The 20,152-nt window shown below is 38.1% G+C and overlaps 1 protein-coding gene across 19 annotated transcripts in view; it reads right to left on the bottom strand.

Annotated features, from left to right (window-relative positions):
• The window catches only part of RBFOX1 (RNA binding fox-1 homolog 1), a 1,793,461-nt gene that overhangs the window by 5,743 nt on the left and 1,767,566 nt on the right, over positions 1–20,152 (bottom strand). For 6 of the 19 annotated variants that reach the window (XM_075010515.1, XM_075010514.1, XM_075010521.1 and 3 more), the window contains one exon: positions 17,771–17,823. The exons of the other annotated variants lie outside the window; for them this stretch is intronic. In XM_075010515.1, coding sequence (XP_074866616.1) covers positions 17,771–17,823 — 53 coding nt within the window. The remainder of the gene's footprint in view (positions 1–17,770; positions 17,824–20,152) is intronic. 19 annotated transcript variants of the gene reach the window in all.

Genomic DNA, 20,152 nt, shown 5'->3' with positions numbered 1-20,152 from the left:
AGTCTAACATCAGTACCAGGCAAATTAGTAGAAACAATAGTAAAGAATAAAATTGCAAGGCACGTAGAAGAGCTCGAATTGTTGGACAAAAGTCAGCATGGTTTCTGCAGAGGGAAGTCGTGTCTAACTAATCTATTAGAATTCTTTGAAGGGGTTAATAAACATGCGGACAAGGGGCACCCAGTGGACATAATATACCTACATTTCCAGAAAGCCTTTGACACGGTCCCACACCAAAGGCTTTTATGTAAATTAGGCGGTCATGGGATAGGAGGAAAGATCCTTTCATGGATTGGGAATTGGTTAAAAGACAGAAAACAAAGGGTTGGAATAAATGGTAAATTTTCACAATGGAGGGGGGTAACTAGTGGTGTTCCCCAGGGGTCAGTCCTGGGACCGATCCTGTTCAACTTGTTCATCAATGATCTAGAAAATGAGGTAAGCAGTGAGGTGGCAAAGTTTCCAGATGACACCAAGTTGTTCAGGACAGTCAAAACCAAAAGGGATTGTGAAGAACTACAAAAAGATCTCAGCAAACTGAGTGATTGGGCAGCAAAATGGCAAATGAAATTTAATGTGGGTAAGTGTAAGGTAATGCACATTGGAAAAAATAACCCAAATTACACGTACAACTTGATGGGCTCAAATTTAGCTACGACAGATCAGGAAAGCACGAAAGCTCATGCTCTAAACTTTTCTGTTAGTCTATAAGGTGCCACAGGACCCTTCGTTGCTGCTGCAGATCCAGACTAACACGGCTACCCCTCCGATACTTGGAGTTATAGTGGATTGTTCTCTGAAGACATCCACGCAGTATGCAGCGGCAGTTAGTAAAGCAAATAGGATGTTAGGAATTATTAAAAAAGGGATAGATAATAAGACAAAAGATATCATACTTCCCCTATATAAAACTATGGTACACCCACATCTTGAGTACTGTGTGCAGATGTGGTCTCCTCACTTCAAAAAAGATATATTGGCATTAGAAAAGGTTCAGAAAAGGGCGACTAAGATGATTAGGGGTTTGGAATGGGTCCCATATGGGGAGAGGCTAGAGAGACTGGGACTTTTCGGTCTGGAAAAGAGGCGATTGAGGGGCGATATGATAGAGGTATATAAAATCATGAATGGTGTGGAGAAAGTGAATATAGAAAAATTATTTACCTTTTCTCATAATACAAGAACTAGGGGACACCAAATGAAATTGATGGGTAGTAGGTTCAAAACTAATAAAAGGAAATTTTTCTTCACACAGCGCACAGTCAACCTGTGGAACTCCTTGCCGGAGGAGGCTGTGAAGGCCAGGACTCTATTAGGGTTTAAAAAAGAGCTCGATGAATTTTTGCAGGTTAGGTCCATAAATGGCTATTAGCCAGGGGTAAAGTATGGTGCCCTAGCCTTCAGTACAAGGGCAGGAGATGGATGGCAGGAGATAAATCACTTGATCATTGTCTTCTGTTCTCCTTCTCTGGGGCACCTGGCATTGGCCACTGTCGGCAGATGGGATGCTGGGCTGGATGGACCTTTGGTCTGACCCAGTATGGCCATTCTTATGTTCTTATGTTCTCCATTCCACATAACTAACACTCAAAAAGAGGGGAGTATCAGGGACAGAGTAGTTGGGGAAGCCCCTAGCAGAACAGCTCCTGGGAGAGCTATTCTGTCCAAAAGCAAGAGAGAACTATGGGGCAGCAATAAAGGAGGCAGAGGGTTTACACATAGATGCCTCCTTGTCTCTTGTGGCCCTGGTGGATCTAAAGATTACAGGTGGGTTGGACATCCTATCCTTCCCACAGAAATATAACTGCACCCCCTTGATGGAAGAATTAGGAGGACATACAGTGAGTGAAGACTGCAAATTTAATTTGTAATTATGTAAAAGAGTACAGGGTCTGTAATTTCACCACCCTGAGACATTCTGCAAAATGCTTGGTCTTTCTTCTAGTGGAGGTACATTGAGCACAGATATTTCCTGAGTCAGTCATCACTAAGCCGGAATTACTCGGAAGGGTGGCTGTAGTCCATTTTCCCCAGAAACTGGGTTCCGTCTGCAGTGCTCCTACAGTGGGAGGGATTTTTAAGGGAGGGCAATGGTGCCTCAAGTAACATTTTCTGAGCACCTACTGCTCCGGTTGACCTCAATGGGAACTGTAGATGCTCACACCTCAAAATTAGGCCCTAGCACTTTGGTAACGAAAACTGAAAGACTGAAACACATTCAGCTAGTAGACACTAGAAATCTTAGCCCTTAACATTTTTGCAACACTGAAAAAAAAAACTGGCTAAAATGTAGACAGACTAGCTGTGTTGATACTTCTTGGATCTATTATTTACTTCAAGTATCTTTGGAACCTCTGCAAATATAAAACCAATGCTACGCCATACGCCTCACTGTTCCATGTCCCTCAAAATACTTATATAGTAAAGCCAGAAGATTTCCGTCTATAGTAACACTGAATGGGGCAGATATAAATTATTCCTAATTTGCAGCTTCTAGTCTTGTTGCCACAGAAAGTTTGCACATTTTCATTTAAAGGGCTACCCCTCTGGAATAAACACAACTATGCATTGTGAGTGCAAGGAAGAGAGCTGATGTATCAAGTGCTGCACACATGTCTACATGGCAGAAAGCTTGTTGGTAACACTGTGAGCGTAACACAGAAGTTTGTGATGCCTATATTAGGAAGAGTCACTGACATTGTGGAGTACTGGGGGGAGTTCTCATATGTGCATAGGCCAATGAAGCCATCTAGACCAAACAATGATTCCTATACTAATGTATCTGTGCTATATAAAACAATTTCCCAAGCAGGCCTGGCCCTAGGGTAAAGTGAGTAAGGCACTCGCTTTGGGCCCCACGTTCCAACTGACAATAGAACCCACTGCTCACTGGTGGGGCCCCCAGGACTGGTTCTATTCTCAAGGATTCTGTACCCAGCAGCTCCCATGGAACACAACAGCCAAGAGCGAATGGCTCAGGTTAGGGTGGCTTACTGACTTCCTAGCTTACATGTTCTGTCGCTGGCTTGTGTGAACTGCACTTATGTGCTGCTGCCCCTGACAGGAAAGGAGAAATCACACCTGAAGGGAGAGGTTTTCCTGCCCCTGTCAGTGGCAGCTGCTCCTGTGAGTGGTGGCAGCCCTGATGGAAGCGGGGAAACTGACGATGGTAGCTGCCCTGGTCAGTTTCCCGACTCCCATGAGTTGCACAGGAAATGTGACTTATGCAGGGGTTGTGAGAACAGAACAACCATGTAAGTCAGGGGTCTACTGTATGCTTTTGTCACACACAGCTCTGTTTTATTTTTTTGTTATCTTTTCATAGAGATAGAAACAATTTTGTCTTTTCTGTTGATTTAATGGTTATCTGATCACTACCACTGAGAGCAAAGAATGCAAGTTTAAATCTCTAAAGGCCTTTACAGAAGAGCAGGCCTTATGCTTGTGTGCTCTATTAGTTGCTCTGGGCCCTGCTCATCCAGAGGTGCTGCTGGACACAAGCACATCCATCAAATTACAGTGCCAGTTTTACCATTTTTCTCTGTTCTCCATTTGAAAAGGTGAACCCTGGCACCACATCAAGGTCAATGTCAGGGAAAGCACCACCCACACATTATAATGACTCATGAATATGGTAAGTCTATTATTGCCTAAAAAAAGTCTGTAACCAGGGAGATCAGCTGACTGCTGTGGGTGTAGAGCTGTGGGAAGGCCTAGTTTGAGGTAGGGAAGGATACACAACTCCCAGCCCTCATTACAGTAAAAAAACAAAAAAGCAGTAAAGTAGCACTTTAAAGACTAACAAAATAATTTATTAGGTGAGATTTCGTGAGACAGACCCACTTCTTCAGACCATAGCCATACCAGAACAGACTCAATATTTAAGGCACAGAGAACCAAAAATAGTAACCAAGGTTGACAAGTAAGACAAAAAAATTATCAAGGTGAGCAAATCAAAGAGCAGAGGAGCGGCGGGGCGGGAGTCAAGAATTAAATTAAGCTGAGTATGCAAAAGAGCCCCTATAGTGTCCCAGAAAATTTGCATCCCAGTTCAAACCACGTGTTAATGTGTCCAATTTGAATATGAAAGAGAGTTCAGCAGTCTCTCTTTCCAAAGCAGTGTGAAAGTTCTTCTTCAATAAGACGCAAACTCTTAAGTCATTAACAGAATGGCCCACTTTTCCTGGCAACACAGCCCACTGCCAGCTTTGTCCACATATCTTTTCTGGAGATACCATTACTGGACCTAACCAGGTTAGTCACAGAATCACGGGCACATTCTCATGTTCCTCAACTAACATCATATATGCCATCATGTGCCAACAATGCCCAGATGCTTTGTATATTGGACAGACTTCAAACTCTCTCAGACAAAGAGTTAATGGGCACAAAACAGACATCAAAACACTCCTGATCCGCAAACCAGTTAGTCTACATTTTAATGGAGTGGGCCATTCTGTTAATGACCTAAGAGTTTGCATCTTACTGAAGAAGAATTTTCACACTGCTTTGGAAAGAGAGACTGCTGAACTCTCTTTCATATTCAAATTCGACACATTAACACGTGGTTTGAACCAGGATGCAAATTTTCTGGGACATTATTGGAGCTCTTTTGCATACTCGACTTAATCTAATTCTTGACTCAACCTCCCACCGCCCCCTGCTCTCTGATTTGCTCACCTTGATAATTTTTCTTCTGATTTGTCAACCTTGATTACTATTTTTGTTTCTCTATGCCTTAAATATTGAGTCTGTTCTGGTATGGCTATGGTCTGACGAAGAGGTCTGTCCCACGAAAGCTCACCTAATAATTTATTTGGTTAGTTTTTAAAGTGCTACTTAACTGCTTTTTTGTTATGGTAGTATATAGACTAGCACGGCTTTCTCGCTGTTACTCATTACAGTAAGAGTGAATTTACTTAAACTACTGTGGCAGAGAACATGTTTATATCACTGTTGAAATAATGTGCATAGTATAGATACCATACAGAGATCTGGAGAACACAAAGGGTAATATGCTTAAGCCAACATAACACACAAAGCATTTACAGTATCTAATGGGAAAAAATGAGTACAAAGTATGCACACCATGGTTATTCATTTTAAAAAAATCCTCATAATTGGTTTGCATGAACTAGGAAGTATTTATCTTAGCATGATTATTGACCTTATTGTGTACAATTGGGATATGTTCCTCATCCTACAATGAATGTCAATTTGACAAGATAATTGCAATAGAAATCACTGTATCTTAAGAAAATTTACTTTGTACTCCCATTTATATAACTTCCTTCATTAAAATTCTTGTTCTTATTTCAGACAGAAAAATACAGCCAATCTCTTCTAACCATCAGTGCTATGACTATGTGAAAATAATGAACACCTCAAATGAGAGTTTTATTTGCCAAAAGGATTTATAAGCACTTGAAATCCCACTGTCAGGTAAACGCACCTTACAAGCAAATCAAACTCTTCCAAATTTGTTTAAAAGTATATATAAAGCATTTTGGGATAAGGAGTTTTTCCAAAGCTAGCATAAAACAGAACAAGCTTTGCTTTAAAATAAAAAAGGTAAATTCTCAATTTCACAAACTATTGGATAAAAGTCTTCATGAAGAAACATAGCCACTACCACGGAGGAATACATTTCCAAAGGAAAGAAAACCCATTCTCAGATATTATCTAGGAAAACTGCATTGAAAATTCCTTTGTGATGAATAGGCTTTTCTCTCCTCAGGGTGACCTCTACCTTCAGAATATGATGGTTTTATTATGATTAATAAATTTCATTTCCACAGAGGAAAAGGAACAGTGTCAGCTTAAACTTCAAGCAAGTAGTCTTCTTTTTAAATGCTAATTTGCAAACATGGCCTTGCGTGACATGGAAATTTAGAATCTCACAAGGTTAGCAGAGTAGATTTAGATTCCATTCCAAAAAGAGGGAAAGGATTTAAGGCATATGGGCAAATTGAAAACCAGTAACAAGGGCAGTTATCAAGAAATCAAATCTTTTATTCATTCAATCAGATACAATTTTGTCAGGATGTTTTTCTTCCTTTTAAAATTAGCCTTATTGCAATGCTCTTTTATCATTAATATTGGAAACGCACTGTAGGTTAACAATACACTAAGGCATACATTTAATTTTTTTTAAAAAAGACAAATATTTGGAATAGTTTAATAGTCAACATGATGATTTCATAAAGAACAATATAGAGAAATTTCAGAAATCAAATGGAGAGAGAAATCTCTGAGCTACAATTTATTTGCAAATTTGACTCCATTAACCAAGGATTAAACAGAGACTGGGAGTGGCTCGCAACTTACAAAGGCAGCTTCTCTGCCCTGGGTATTAAGAGCTCCCCCTTGGACTCTGACAATGGCTCATATCCCGCTGTCTGATCTGACTTGTTTTTTCCTCTTTTGATACCTACTATTGATAAGGGGCCATTTCCTCCTTGCTGAAGAGACCTTGTCAGCCCTGGCCCTCCCTTTTTCTGGGACCCCATTCTTTAAATAGCCCTCTGAACCCCCGCCCCATGCATCTGATGAAGCAGGTCTTTGCCTGCGAAAGCTTATGCTCCAAAATATCTGTTAGTCTATAAGGTGCCACAAGACTTCTTCTTGTTCGCGAAGCTACAGGCTAACACAGCTACCTCTCTAATACATATATTTAAGATGTTAAATCACTTTATCAGTATCAACTATAAGTTCCCACCATAAGGAATCCAAAATTGTTGTCTCATGGGCAGTGGTTACCATGAACAGTTTATTCTAATTTCCCATTGGTGCACTGTAAGGCTACGTACACAGAACAGCGATCTGTTGACAGAAGTTACTGTCGGAAGATATCTGCTGACAAAACTTCTGTTGACAGATGATGTCCACGCATGAAAACGGAATGCTCCGTTGATCTGCTGTTGGCAGAGAGAGACCAGACTGCCCAGCTGCTCTGTCAATAGAATGGCCAACCAGAAGCACAACTGGAGCGTCCACACAGTCTTTTTTTGTTGACAGATTCTGCCGAGAAAGGCATTCTGCCTCATGGAGGAGAGGCAGAAGGCTGTCAACAAAAGTGCTGAGTTCTGTCAACAGTATGTTGACATAACGCATTTTTAGTGCGGACACTCTGCGAGTTTTGTCAATAAAACCAGGGTTATGTCAACAAAAATCTCTAGTGTAGACATAACTTAAGAGATGGGTGAGCAGTTTTCACAAGTGATATGGTGTTAAAAACACACATTGGTCATCAGCACTTTGTCAGCAATCTGGTCCAAGTAGTTTCTACCACTGCTGGATAGAATAACAATGACAGAACAATTACAAGAAGTTTTAAAATAAAACTCAGCATTCTAGTTTAAAACACAGCTGTAAATAGTCACATGGGGTGGCTCCTGAAATCCTGAGACATCACTCCCTCCTTACACCAAAATTCAATGGGAATTGTTAGTGTACTTAGTAATTATGGAGTAAAAACTGGTTTCAGGATAGATTACGCTGTATGGGAAGAACTCACCATGACTAAAACTTGTTCAAATACTGTTGGAAAAGTGGATCTTTTGTTAACTGATGGAAAGAGATTTTTAAAAAAATGACACTTGCACATCAAGGATGTGCCTACACTGTAAAGTTATTTTGGAATAACAGCTGCTTTGCTGAAATAACTCTGCAAGCATGTAAACAACAAAACAGCTATTTAGAAATAATTTTGAAATAGCAGACAGTTTATTTCAAATTCTGTAAAACTCTTCTATGAGGAATAGAGTTTATTCTGAAATATATATTTGGAACAGGGGCTGTATACACAGGAAATACGGGCTGTTTCAAAATATGGGGCTTTCAGCCTCACCAAGAGTACCCTGCTGGCCAATCAGTGTGGAGGATCTGTTTCAAAAGAGCTGAGTGCTGTCTCAATATGCATTTTGTGTGTAGAGGCACTATTTCCAAATAAACTATTCTGGAAAATCTCTTCTGGAATATCTTATTCCAAAATAATCTTGCTGTGTAGACATAGCCAATCATTGTTTACAAATATAAACAATATGAATAGCCCCAAAGTGTTATTTAACACTTGTAAAACACACCATGGCTGTGTCTACACGTGTCCCAAACTTCGAAATGGCCATGCAAATGGCCATTTCGAAGTTTACTAATGAAGCGCTGAAATGCATATTCAGCGCTTCATTAGCATGCGGGCGGCAGCCGCGCTTCGAAATTGATGCTCCTTGCCGCCGCGCGGCGCGTCCAGACAGGGCTCCTTTTCGAAAGGACGCCGCCTACTTCGAAGTCCCCTTATTCCCATGAGCTCATGGGAATAAGGGGACTTCGAAGTAGGCAGCATCCTTTCAAAAAGGAGTCCCGTCTGGACGCGCCGTGCGGCGGCAAGGAGCGTCAATTTCGAAGCGCGGCTGCCGCCCGCATGCTAATGAAGCGCTGAATATGCATTTCAGCGCTTCATTAGTAAACTTCGAAATGGACATTTGCATGGCCATTTCGAAGTTTGGGGCACGTGTAGACACAGCCCATTTGTGTCGGTCTTTCTGAAGTTTCTCAACAGTGGGTTACCCTTACTCCACTCTTAGTTCGTTATTGTTTGAGACTGTAAATTCTTTGATGCAGAGACTGTAATTTTCTGTGCATCTAAACCTGGGAACAAAGTTCCAATCCAAACTGGGAACTTTGGTCTACAGGAGCCCAGGAGAACAGTTTAATGAGATACACTCTTAGGTTTCATAACAGAAGTACCAACAGAGAATTCACTGTACAGAGTATGAAGCCAATTAACACGCTTTTCCTTATGAAAACAATCTGACCAGTGTAAGAGGAACATATGAAATATAACCAAATTCCAGAATCTGAATTTCTCTCATCACTGATCCTGAACAAATATTTAGGAAAAACTACTCATCCTGAAAATGTTTTCACTAGTCTGTCCCCAAGTCTTTTTTCCGCATCAAGTCATAGTTGGGATCATATAAATTACTGTTCTCTGAAAAAATTTAAACTGACTCTTCCCTAGAACTGGAAACTATCTGCCCAGGTGTCAGCCATTGAAAATCTGTTTCAACATTCGTGAAACAATGACATTGAGGGTACTTATTCACGACAGGGAAGATCAACTTGCTGTGATTGATCTTCTGGAGTTGGATTTTGCATGCCAGAAAACGACATGCTAAATCAAACTTAGAGGGCACCTGCATTGGCTCTGGTAATCCTGCCCTGCCCCTCATTAGGAGTAAGAGAACTCAACAGGAGCAAACACTCCCATCCACCTCCCTTAGTGGAGACGGCACAGTAGCCTGAACTGACATTGTGATGTAATGTAGCTGGAACTGTGTACCTTAATTCAACTGTCTGTAGTAGTGTAGACCTACCCTGAAAGTTATCTCCTGATTGCTATTTTTCTTCTCTCAATTTTGTTCAATTTGGACATTTGTTTAAGTAATCCATAGATTAGAAATTACTAGGATCAAAAATAGGTATGTCTTCTGAAAGTGGAAAGTAACCCAAACAGGACAAGGTACAAGGTTTAGGCTTTAGCTATTTTCAAGTGTGTGGTGGGTAAAATCAAGCAAAAATTGAGAAGGGAAAGAGTAATTGGGAAGATGGAATTTCATAGTCCAATCTCTCATAATATGCCAGTGGTAAAAACACATTTCTTATACAAATGGAAAGCTAATAATTGTAATGTTTCCATATTATGTTTATTAGCTGAAATGGTTAAAGGACTCTCTGACCTTATAATCATCATTCCTTGTTCTTGAGGCTGCTAGAGCTCAGACCAATGCAACTTTAACTTGCTGAAAGTCTCTTTGTTGATTGCTGTTGCTATTTGACAATAAAGCACTAATATACTGACCTAATATAAATTCAGAAATAGACTATGTTACCCTTATGAACCGAATAAGAAAGGTTGCCTAGCACTAGAAGGTAGAACAAGATGAGCAGTGACTTCTGTCTCTTCACCATAACCCTGGAGCTCCCTGAATTGGAAGCAGGGTTACAAAAATGATGTCATGGATACTAGTCCTCCCAACTAATAGGTACCATGTAAAGCAGAATCTTTGTCTCTTTATTGACCATATGATATTCACAGTCACCAAGGAAGCTGGAGCAAAACAAGTGGAGTTGCAACAGTGCTATTGTTAGAGTTAACGCAAGCAGGTTTCAATGACCAGAGAAAAGAAAGGGTGAGTTGCAATGGTGACCTACCTCTTTTTCTATAAATGGTTGCAATGATGTCAGCCAACCTACTGGACTCTTGATCGCAAGTACAGACTATAGAAAGTTGCCATGGGGCGGATGGCAGAGTTCTATTTCTTGCTCAACACCTGACATTTTCAAGAAAATAAAAGTACTATAATATTATAAAGCAGCTCCTTGTGTTTGACCTGCTTATTTCATATCATGTGGTTCGTATGGTCAGGTTCACAAGTAGCATGTTTGTAGCAGAAGATCCTGTTACATCCCATGTGAGATAATGTTTGTTAATGATGCCTTAAAATAGCAAAAAGGGGAAAAAAGAAGAGTCCTTTTGCACATGTTCACAGCTTACAAAGCACACAGTCAGATTCTTTGTTCACCTCTCATTTGGTGGCTTTACGCTGTAGCAGTAAACACGATCTTTACTTATATTTTGTAACAGATTTGTAGTGTATATTCTAGAGTAGTTCCTCTTCACAAGATGAAAATTTTTTTATTGCCTTTCAGTCATTTTCTTTGGTCATGCATGTTTAAAGAATTCTAACATATTCTACTTTCTTTCACCATAAAATAGCAAAAGTCCAGATCACTCCTATAAGAGAAGTGCATAAGGGAACTCTCTGGATATGGATTTCCATTTGGCACCCCAGAGCGTACTTTACAGATTTGTGTTGGGAGGCAGTGGGAATGTGACATTCTTGGGAATGCATATTAGTCCTATATAGGCTAGCCAGAAAAGCTAATACAGCTGAGGTCATCTAATGATAATTCCAACTTTTCTATGGAACCATCCACATGTACTGAGGGTTCTGGGGCATCTGTGATCAGGACGAACCCTGGTAGCATGGCTCTAGTTGAGAGGTTCTTCTAGGGAGCTGAAAGGGAAAAGCCAGCACCCAATCCCTGCATGGGACAATAAAATGAGATTTCCATGAAGGGATCCTCATAAAAAAATGTCCTCTATCTACCATAACAACATTCACAACCTGAAGTATTGAACAGTGATCTACAGTGTTTCCTATAGCCTGAAACTAGAAGAGACACAGTGTGTGGGGAACCAAAGTCCAACTTACTATAAGAAGGTGAAACATCAAAGTTCTCAATAATTAGCCTGCTTACTCAAGATCTGATTTTAGGCTACGTGGTTTGCTTTTCAATATGGTAAAGGCTAGATACCCGCCTTATAGATTTTGGGGACTGATTCTAGATTTTTTAGACATGAGCCCAAACTCGGCTTGTCAGATCTTCCATGGCTCAGCCTTTCCTATCTATTTGTCTCTGAAATGCCCAGCACTTGCTGAAACTAATACATACGTACACAACAGGCCTGTACATTATCGTGTACAATGGAAGTGTATTTTCTAATAAAAAATCCTTTGATTCCAGACTTCTTAGTGGAAGATTCTACAGAAAGTCCTTGCTAAAATATTAGCACAGAAAAACTTCTGTCTCTTGTCTCTTCTTAGGAACAGTCCCACATGGTTTTTATCTTTTCTCCTCTGTTGCTTTCTTGTCCTTTAGGAGAAATTCATGGTTCTGTTTCTAATATTCATCAAGTAATAGAGAACCAAGCACATGTGCCATGTTTTATATGAGTTTGTCATTTTGTTAGAATCAGCTCCTGTCTCCTTTGGTATGAGTATTTGACTGACAGCACCTGTTTCTCTTCTACCCGGTGGGGGTAACATCACCCATTCCCATTACTGTCTAGCACTGAAGGAACTTATACTTCCTCTATCTTGTTACATACCAGCAGCCACATGATTCTGGGAAGCAACCTTGTCAGATCTAATCAGCTAAATAGGATTGGTTAATATTTTGACTGGAAAAATTCCCAGATACGACAAGACGTGGTATTGATGATTCCATAGGTGGCTCTCTCATCGCTGAGTCATAACTGAATCAGCCCCTTAACATGATGCTAGCCTCTGGATGCAGTACAAGTTTTTTTTTATTTTAGATGTAAAATAAAGGCCTGTATCACTTTTGTTTATTTCAGATGCAAAGGTACTTGTCAAATGATTGGGGCGTGTGAAAGTGGAAGGGGGTGTAAACCTAGTTTTAAAGTCAAATTCTAACTTGATAATTACATCCTGTCAACCTGCATTTCTTCTTCTAGTTTCTACCATGATAGTTATTTTACTCTTATGCTGATACTAATTCTCCTAATAAAAATAGCTGCATAGGGACAGTGGAGCATAGAGAGTACCATGTTCTCCCTGAAAAGTGGCTGCTTATCCATGGAACATGAGAGATGTTTGTATTAGTTGGCAAATCATGTTGAGATTATTATTATTGTTATGAAAGTATTCAAAAGTTTGTTTTCTAGCATACTACTACTGTACCATGTACACTTAATATAACTTTTTATGAAATTTGCATTTTTATTTGCTTTTTAGTTTTCCAGTATAAAATACTGCTCTTTTAAATTTATCATTTGACATATGAATATGACAATACACCTCTCTTATCATTGGTTCTTTAGCTATTGTAAATGTGTCTAAACCGTAATGTTCACACATGCACACACACACACACACACAGATACAGACAGACAGACAGAGACACACACACACCAGAAACAGCATCTACCTTTTAAGTTCTGTGTTTCCATCCTGTCATAGAATCAGTTTCTGGATATTAATACTTAGTTGCACTACTCTAAGACCACAGAACAAGGAACGCATTGACCCACACAGACACACCTGTTGAGATCAGTGAAAACACAGATTATTGTCTTTTGTGTTATCAAAAGAGCTTCATATTGCAAATCCTCCATTTACAAATCGCAGAACCCCAGCTTTACTTAATCTTGTCATGTTGTCACATTTGACTAGCCATGTGAACTGACCTAGAACTGTAAGCACACAGAAGGCAAGCTGTCAAAGAGATAATGACAAAGATGCCAACAAGGGCTGCCAGTGTTTTCACTGGGTGAGACAGAAGGATTAATCAAACTTTACTACAGAAAACTAGAGGATAATTCAAGTGTTTACTGATTTTATCAACTGATCCCAGGGTTGCACATTTTATCATTACAACTACAAGGAGCAGTAAAAAATAAAGTTCCATATAAGTCATACACAACTATTTACAGCAGCAGTAAAAGGATGTTTAAAGTGCCAACATAAGGGATACTTGAATGTATGGAGGAAATTTAAGTGTATGCCTTAGTACAGCATTTCCTTCCCTTCTCAAAGCACAAACCTCAAAATTTGTCTTTTTTCACAGGGAAAAGCAACACAGACATTAAAATTAAATAGTACTCCAGCTATCTTTTATCTGTGATTTCACAAGGTTAAGGGGAAAGGATAATAAGAAAGGTATCTACTTCAAAGTGCTTTTTTGCTCTGCAAAATGGCTGCATAAAATGAAGTCAACCCCCTTGGGCAACACACGTAAATTTTCAAAAGTGAATTTATGTATCTTTATACTGTTATCTAAATTAAGATGATGCCAGTATCTCAGATTATATTCATTCACTTTTGAAAACTGATTTAGATTATTTTTATATGTAATTCTTGGTGATTCCTTTTAAAATTCCATATCTGGTCAATGCACTTTATCTCAGAGTAAAGGAGTAAGATGAGTGTGTATACCTGAGGGCAGAATTTCTGTGTATTATGTTGACACTTCAACACAGTTATGTACTGATGAAAATATTCACTTAATTTAAAACAACTGTCTACAATTTCTTGCTAGTGCTCCCTGCATGAAACTTACATGGATTCCACAAAACTGCACAGGTCAATAACAGTATTTGGGAACTTTGTAAACCTGACAATCAAAATGATTATAAAAACTATACATTCCACCAAACCATTTACAACATCATAGAGCACCTGACTTTTCCCTCTATAAACCAAGTGATACAAATAGTATGTTTCTGCAGTCTTAGAAATTAAAGCAATCAGAATGTTTGTCATCTTTTTGGGGAGCCTTTCTCTCTCCAAAGAACTTGCCACATAATTTTATCTGAAGTCATGTATTTATCCAGCTAAAAGATACACTGGTGTGTTCTTTCATTCATTGAATCAGTCATATATTCATTCCCATGTCCTTTCAGGGCAAAACTGTGACTGAAGAAGGGAATACGTAAAATAATGAACTGAAAAAGGTGCTATGTCTACTTCTACCACATTTCAATCAGAAAGCAGGATAATGCATTTTGTCTATGTCTCTCTCATTTTAAGACATAAACAAGCAGTGTACACACACATCTGAGGAAAACAGTATCACCTATGCAGGCAAAGTCACAGGAAGATAAAATTACAGGTACAGAGGTATACACTGAGAATAGCTAGAATATCCATTTATCATATAACACTACAGCAAGTAAAATGTGTATCCCAGAAAGAATCTTTCTTCAGGGAACCTGCGTTTTGATATTATAAACCCTGAAGTACGGATTTAAATTCTGCTTTGGGAAATTAATTAAAATACAGTAAACTTACTACTAAAATACTGTTTTGCAGTCAATATGAATATACAACTAGAAATTTTGAGTCACAATCCATTGTCTTCACTCAGATCCATATTCTGCCCTCTCATGCAGGCTCACCCTCTGAGATGCCAAATGTATCAGCATCTCAGGATGAATTCTACTGTTATATGCCCATTTCCAGTAATGAGCTAGAAGGGTTCTTTGGAGAGTCTAATTAAAATTTCACCATCAAGCTAACTGGAGGGTCAGGGTGACTTCCCTTCCTCTGATTTAATTTACTTTCCATATATTGTTTAATTATCCCTGCCAGAGATGACCTAGCCCTGAAGCAGATACGTAAGTTCTGAAGAGGAATTATTTTTAGTCTTAGAATGCACCATATTGCAACATGTATCGGAGATTAAAAAGTTCCACAGACAGAACCTCCTGCTAGAGATACCTGTGTTTGATATGAGCTCACTACACTTTAAATTCATTCTTAGTGGCTCATTTTAACCATAGTCAAGAAAGACAGCAAAACCACTTAGCAGGCCAACAATCTGTCAAGGGCACTACATGTTAGAGTTCTAAAGCAGCTCCTATATAAGATACTTTGTGGGACAGCCTTCTCCAAATTCATTTTTTGTGAATACCTGGTTCATTCTACAAGTAAAATAATTATTCCTTAGAAGCAATCTTGTGTACTCCAGGTTATGTCATCTCTGATAGGAAAGATTAAGCACCATAGCAAGGAAACCGTTCTTTCAATCTGATGAAATGTCAGGTATGGGTTTCCAATTAGTTGTATTATTATTGACAGTCATGCAGGAGGATGATATAAAGACACAAAATAAATTCCATATTTTGATAAGTGTTTTATATAGTATCAGTACATACTACAAACATGCATGAGTAATGCCATTAAGTTCAGTTGGACTACTAGTGTGTAAAAGTTACTTAAGTTTCCGCTGTTTAACAAAGACAAACAGCACGAAAGGACAGTTTAGAATATGATGTAAAAATGTATATGTTTCTTAATAAAAGAATTCAAAGGTCATTTAATTAATTCATTGAAAACTAGACCTACATTAGTGTTTAGACTTTAAAGCCTGACCTAAATTAAGCACAGGAGGCGTAACCTTACTAAGTGCAGCTTGGACTATGGTATTTTGATTCTCAGATTTAAAAATCAACAACAGTGATGTATTTGTCATGCAACTGAGTTATTTAAATCAACACCTTATATTAGTATCTTAAATTTAACACCTTTATAGGTGTTTTATTCCTATAAAACCTGTGATTTCCTTGCCCGTTTCCCCCCTCCGCCCCCCGAACTGAACTTCTTTGGACTTCAGTGTAAGATTTGTTCAAGGAATGCAAGATTAGGCCTCTAGTTAGCTAATAAAAGCTCTCTCACTCAGATCACGTAACAAAAAAGCATCTACACTTGGCTGTTTATTGATTTATCCATCATTTTTTAAAAAGTTTATCTCACCAAAAACATATTTCAAAAGCCATACAATGAAGGCAATCTAAGGATGAAACAAAAAGCTTTTAAAAATAGAAACAAAGATCCAATTTCTGCCCTCAGTTGCACCTGTGAAATACACTGAGGTCACTCTCAGAGAAGAGTTAGTCTAACATCGTAAATTTCCATTGCAGTGACATATTATATTTCTGTACAGTCCTGGATATTTAAAATTCTACAAGTACAGCAGGGAAGAAGCCCTTTTACTACAGAACATCATTGTTATTCCATGGAATTCAATTTCCAGGACAGGAAAATTGCCTGCAGGGTCCAGTGGACTACTAAAGATCCAGGAGTGTAGTTAAAATAATAGGTATTTATTTCTCTGAAAACCAGTTAATTCAAAGAATGGTTTTCTTTCACTAAAATCTGCTAGGGGAGAGCCAGGCTAACACTGTGCATTTAGACGTAGGTGAATCCTGAATTCAGGTTTTGACTGAGCAAATGAGTATCAAATATTTGTCTTTTCAAATATGATGAAATTTTCAATTTATAAAATTCAATATGCACCGTTACTAATTTGGGATTCTAAATGCTTTGTGTTAAAAGCAGAATTTTCAGATCACCTTTAAGAAACACGTATATTGCATACAACATTACAAATATTTGTATATGTTGATCTTACTATTTATAATCTTCATTCACACAAACTGAAGGTTCTTGACATATCTGGATACGGATCAGTATTTTCTAAAGTGTACAGTCTTCACCTTGAATTTGCTGCTGCTGATGTTAATAGGGTATCCTATAAATCAGTTTTTAATTCCAACATTTTGTTTTCGATTGCGTAACTTTCAATCATTTTGCATGCAGAATTCCCATTAAAGCAATATGATTTTTGCTTAAAAATCAAAGGCAGAATATGCCCTAATGTCAAAATTTATTTTGGGTTCTGTGCAGAACTTCGTCTTACATAGCAAAATAATCCATATCCTCCTCCTTATCTTTATGGAGATTCACACTATTTCAAACTACATTATGTAACAGAGAGGAATTTCTTCCATATAATCTAGTTATAAGATTACTGTTTGCAATTACCTTACAAAAACAGTGCTTATTCCTTTGCACCCACATGCTTATAATCAATTTTATATTAGCAAAGAAACAAAGGAAGGGCCTTTTCATAGGATGATGCTCTGATGACATACAGATCTTTTTTCTCATTATCCTATTCACAAATATAGACTTCTGAATGTGCTTTGGGGTCTGTACTATCTTTGTGGGCAATGTTTGCCCCCAAAGAGTCATACAAAAACTGGTAAATCCATAGCACTTACTGATGTCTATGCCTTTAATCCTATCTTTATTTTTGCTTGTTTGGGGATTTTTGGTAATAATTTTGGTTGTGCTGTATAGTAAATTTAAGATGCTTCAATATATTCTTACTCTTCTGGATCACACAATATTGAAACTGGAAATAAAGCATCAAAGTCAGTAAAATAACCTAATGTCTTTTATATGGCAAAGCCTAAAGGTTTCAAGCTATACCTTAGTGAAACTATTTCAAAGATTTATATTATGGAGTTTACTAAGCTTTTTCTAATGATTAACTGCAGCATGTGAAAAAGGATATTGAGACCTGGATGGATGCATCAAGAAGTATCAATGATTGTTACCTGCAGAGGTGTTACAAGAAATTTCATCTGCTGCAACGAAGACGAATTGATTTCTGCAAGAGAAGATAAAATTCACAATACTGCTTGCTGACTGGGAAATGTGCTAGCTGCCAATTGACTTGATGTTTACAGATGGGGTAGGGTAAGGGTGCTTAATTTTAATGAACGTAGCAAAAAAAAAAAGTGTTGACGTATTTCAGTACTATATAGTTTATAAGGATCATGAGGTAGACATGCTGGGATCTTTTAAATGAAATAATGGTGACATCTGAGTATGGACTATGTACAAATGCTTGCACTGGAAGCTCTATGTTTAGTGTTACAAATATGTCATGCTAAAATATATTTATAAAGTTTTTTTAAAAAAAGCTATATTTATATTAATGTATACACTAAAGGGCATTAAATGCAAAATGCAAAAATCTACAGAAAAATATAATTTACTTAGTAGAACCTGAAGGAGAATAGTGAAAGTAAAATATTTTTGGCTTTTAAATTTCTAATATGATGCCAAAACAGAAAATGCATTTTTTGCCAGTTTCAAAAGAGAATTTATGGCATAGTATATTCTTATATACTGTCATGTGAGCATTGGCATACATTTGCTGCACAATAGTGATAATAAATTCATCAAATTATAATTTGATATAAGCCTTCTCTTGCAAAATTCTTTTTTTCTACCAGAAAATATATTTTTAAAATACTAAATAATTTTACAAATGTTCAAAATACAGAAAACTGCATTCTGGTACAAAACCTGCTTCCAATACTCATGTTATTGTCCCACTCACAGTCAATAACATAATCTAAATTTGGGCCCCTGTATAACTCTAGGAATGATCTAATTAAGGACTTGCAGTGTTATCCAATTGTGCCCTATCAGTGATTTACATAGCCTTGGAGCTGTGTCAGCATAACCAGGAATCTTGACCCTAAATTTTGCACTTAAATCCTGATCATTTAAATTCTTTCCAGCTCCCTCATCACAAAATCCTGTACAGTTATGCAACCTGGAATATCTCACAGCTTTTATGCAAAAGTTCACAGCTGAGTTGCTTGATCCAATTTCATTAACCCAGCACTAAGTAATTAATCCTATAAGGCCAGCATACTCCTGCTAAGTGTTGCATTCCCTCTGCTCCTGTGGAAATCTGTGGGTGTTGAGGGACAGAACATTATACAGGCATGCACAGCACCTTCTAAGAGTGAACCCTAAAAGACCAAAACCTTCTCTCTATTACTTTATCCCTAACATGTTTAACAAATGGAAACGCTTGTTTAGTGTGTTGGGAGCACTAAAATTCACCATTTGACAAGATACAATGAACCCTATAATTTATACAAACTATTGTTATCATTTTTGGTTAAAATGGAGTGAAGTATTAGCTTAATATTGGACATACTTTCCATTAGGAATATTATATCTGTACTTTCAGGTGGGCGGATTTTGTGATCAAATTGCTCATTTCCAACTCTAATTTCTGTTATCCTGAACTGCCTGAATGGAGTAGCAATTTTGTTATTTATTCTTTAATTTACAGTAATTTAGCAAGCTAGTGGTATTTATCTTGTGTGCTGCAATAATGAGTTGACATCTAAGCCTAAAGTAATTAGAAATATTTTGACTCCATAGCTATATTGCATTTAACATATAAAGTAATATTTTAACATATCTATGTCCAACATGTCTTACATGGTAATACTGATGCATGCAGAAGGATTTAAATTTTTGCCTAACAAGTACCCCATCCAGGGGAAAAAAAAATTCCTGAGCTTCTGGCCCATATGAATTAATGTATCTCCTTTCTTACAAAGCTACAAAGTTGTTCCATATTCTTCAAAAAAGAAAGAAAAAAAGAGAAAACTGCCATGTAATGCTAGTGGCTGAGTGAGCAAGTCCCTTCCTCTGGGAGGTATCAAAGACTCCATCCAGCTCAACTGCTTCTCACGTCATTCTGGCTCAAGAGTAAGACCTCCTCAGATGACAAAGAAGCAGTGGTGAAAGTAAGCAGAAGCACCATGGTGCTCAACTCCATGGCAAAGGGCTGGCTGAGGGGCAGCAAAAGCCAGCTAGGATCTAGTTAAGCAGCTGGCAAGGACCCAGGCTGCAGTAGGACAGTACCTGTAAGAAACATTAAGTTACTTTCACCCCTGATCTGTGGGAATAATATACTACTTTAACTGGCTTCTGAAATAAGAATAAAATCATTTCTGCTTCTCCCTCAATTTGGCTAATTACTACAAATTATAAGTTGCTTTAAGTATCTACAAATTGTACTAATAATTCACAGTTTTCCCCGATCTCTCATCTAGTATATTAAAAAAAAATGCCTTCACTGTTGCTAAATGGAACTGTGTATGAGAGAGAGAGAGAGAGAAATC

Source organism: Carettochelys insculpta, chromosome 16 (assembly GCF_033958435.1).
Source record: "Carettochelys insculpta isolate YL-2023 chromosome 16, ASM3395843v1, whole genome shotgun sequence".
NCBI classification, from domain to species: Eukaryota; Metazoa; Chordata; order Testudines; family Carettochelyidae; genus Carettochelys; species Carettochelys insculpta.
Note: the sequence above shows the minus strand (reverse complement) of the source record. Positions and strands in the feature narration are given on the sequence as shown.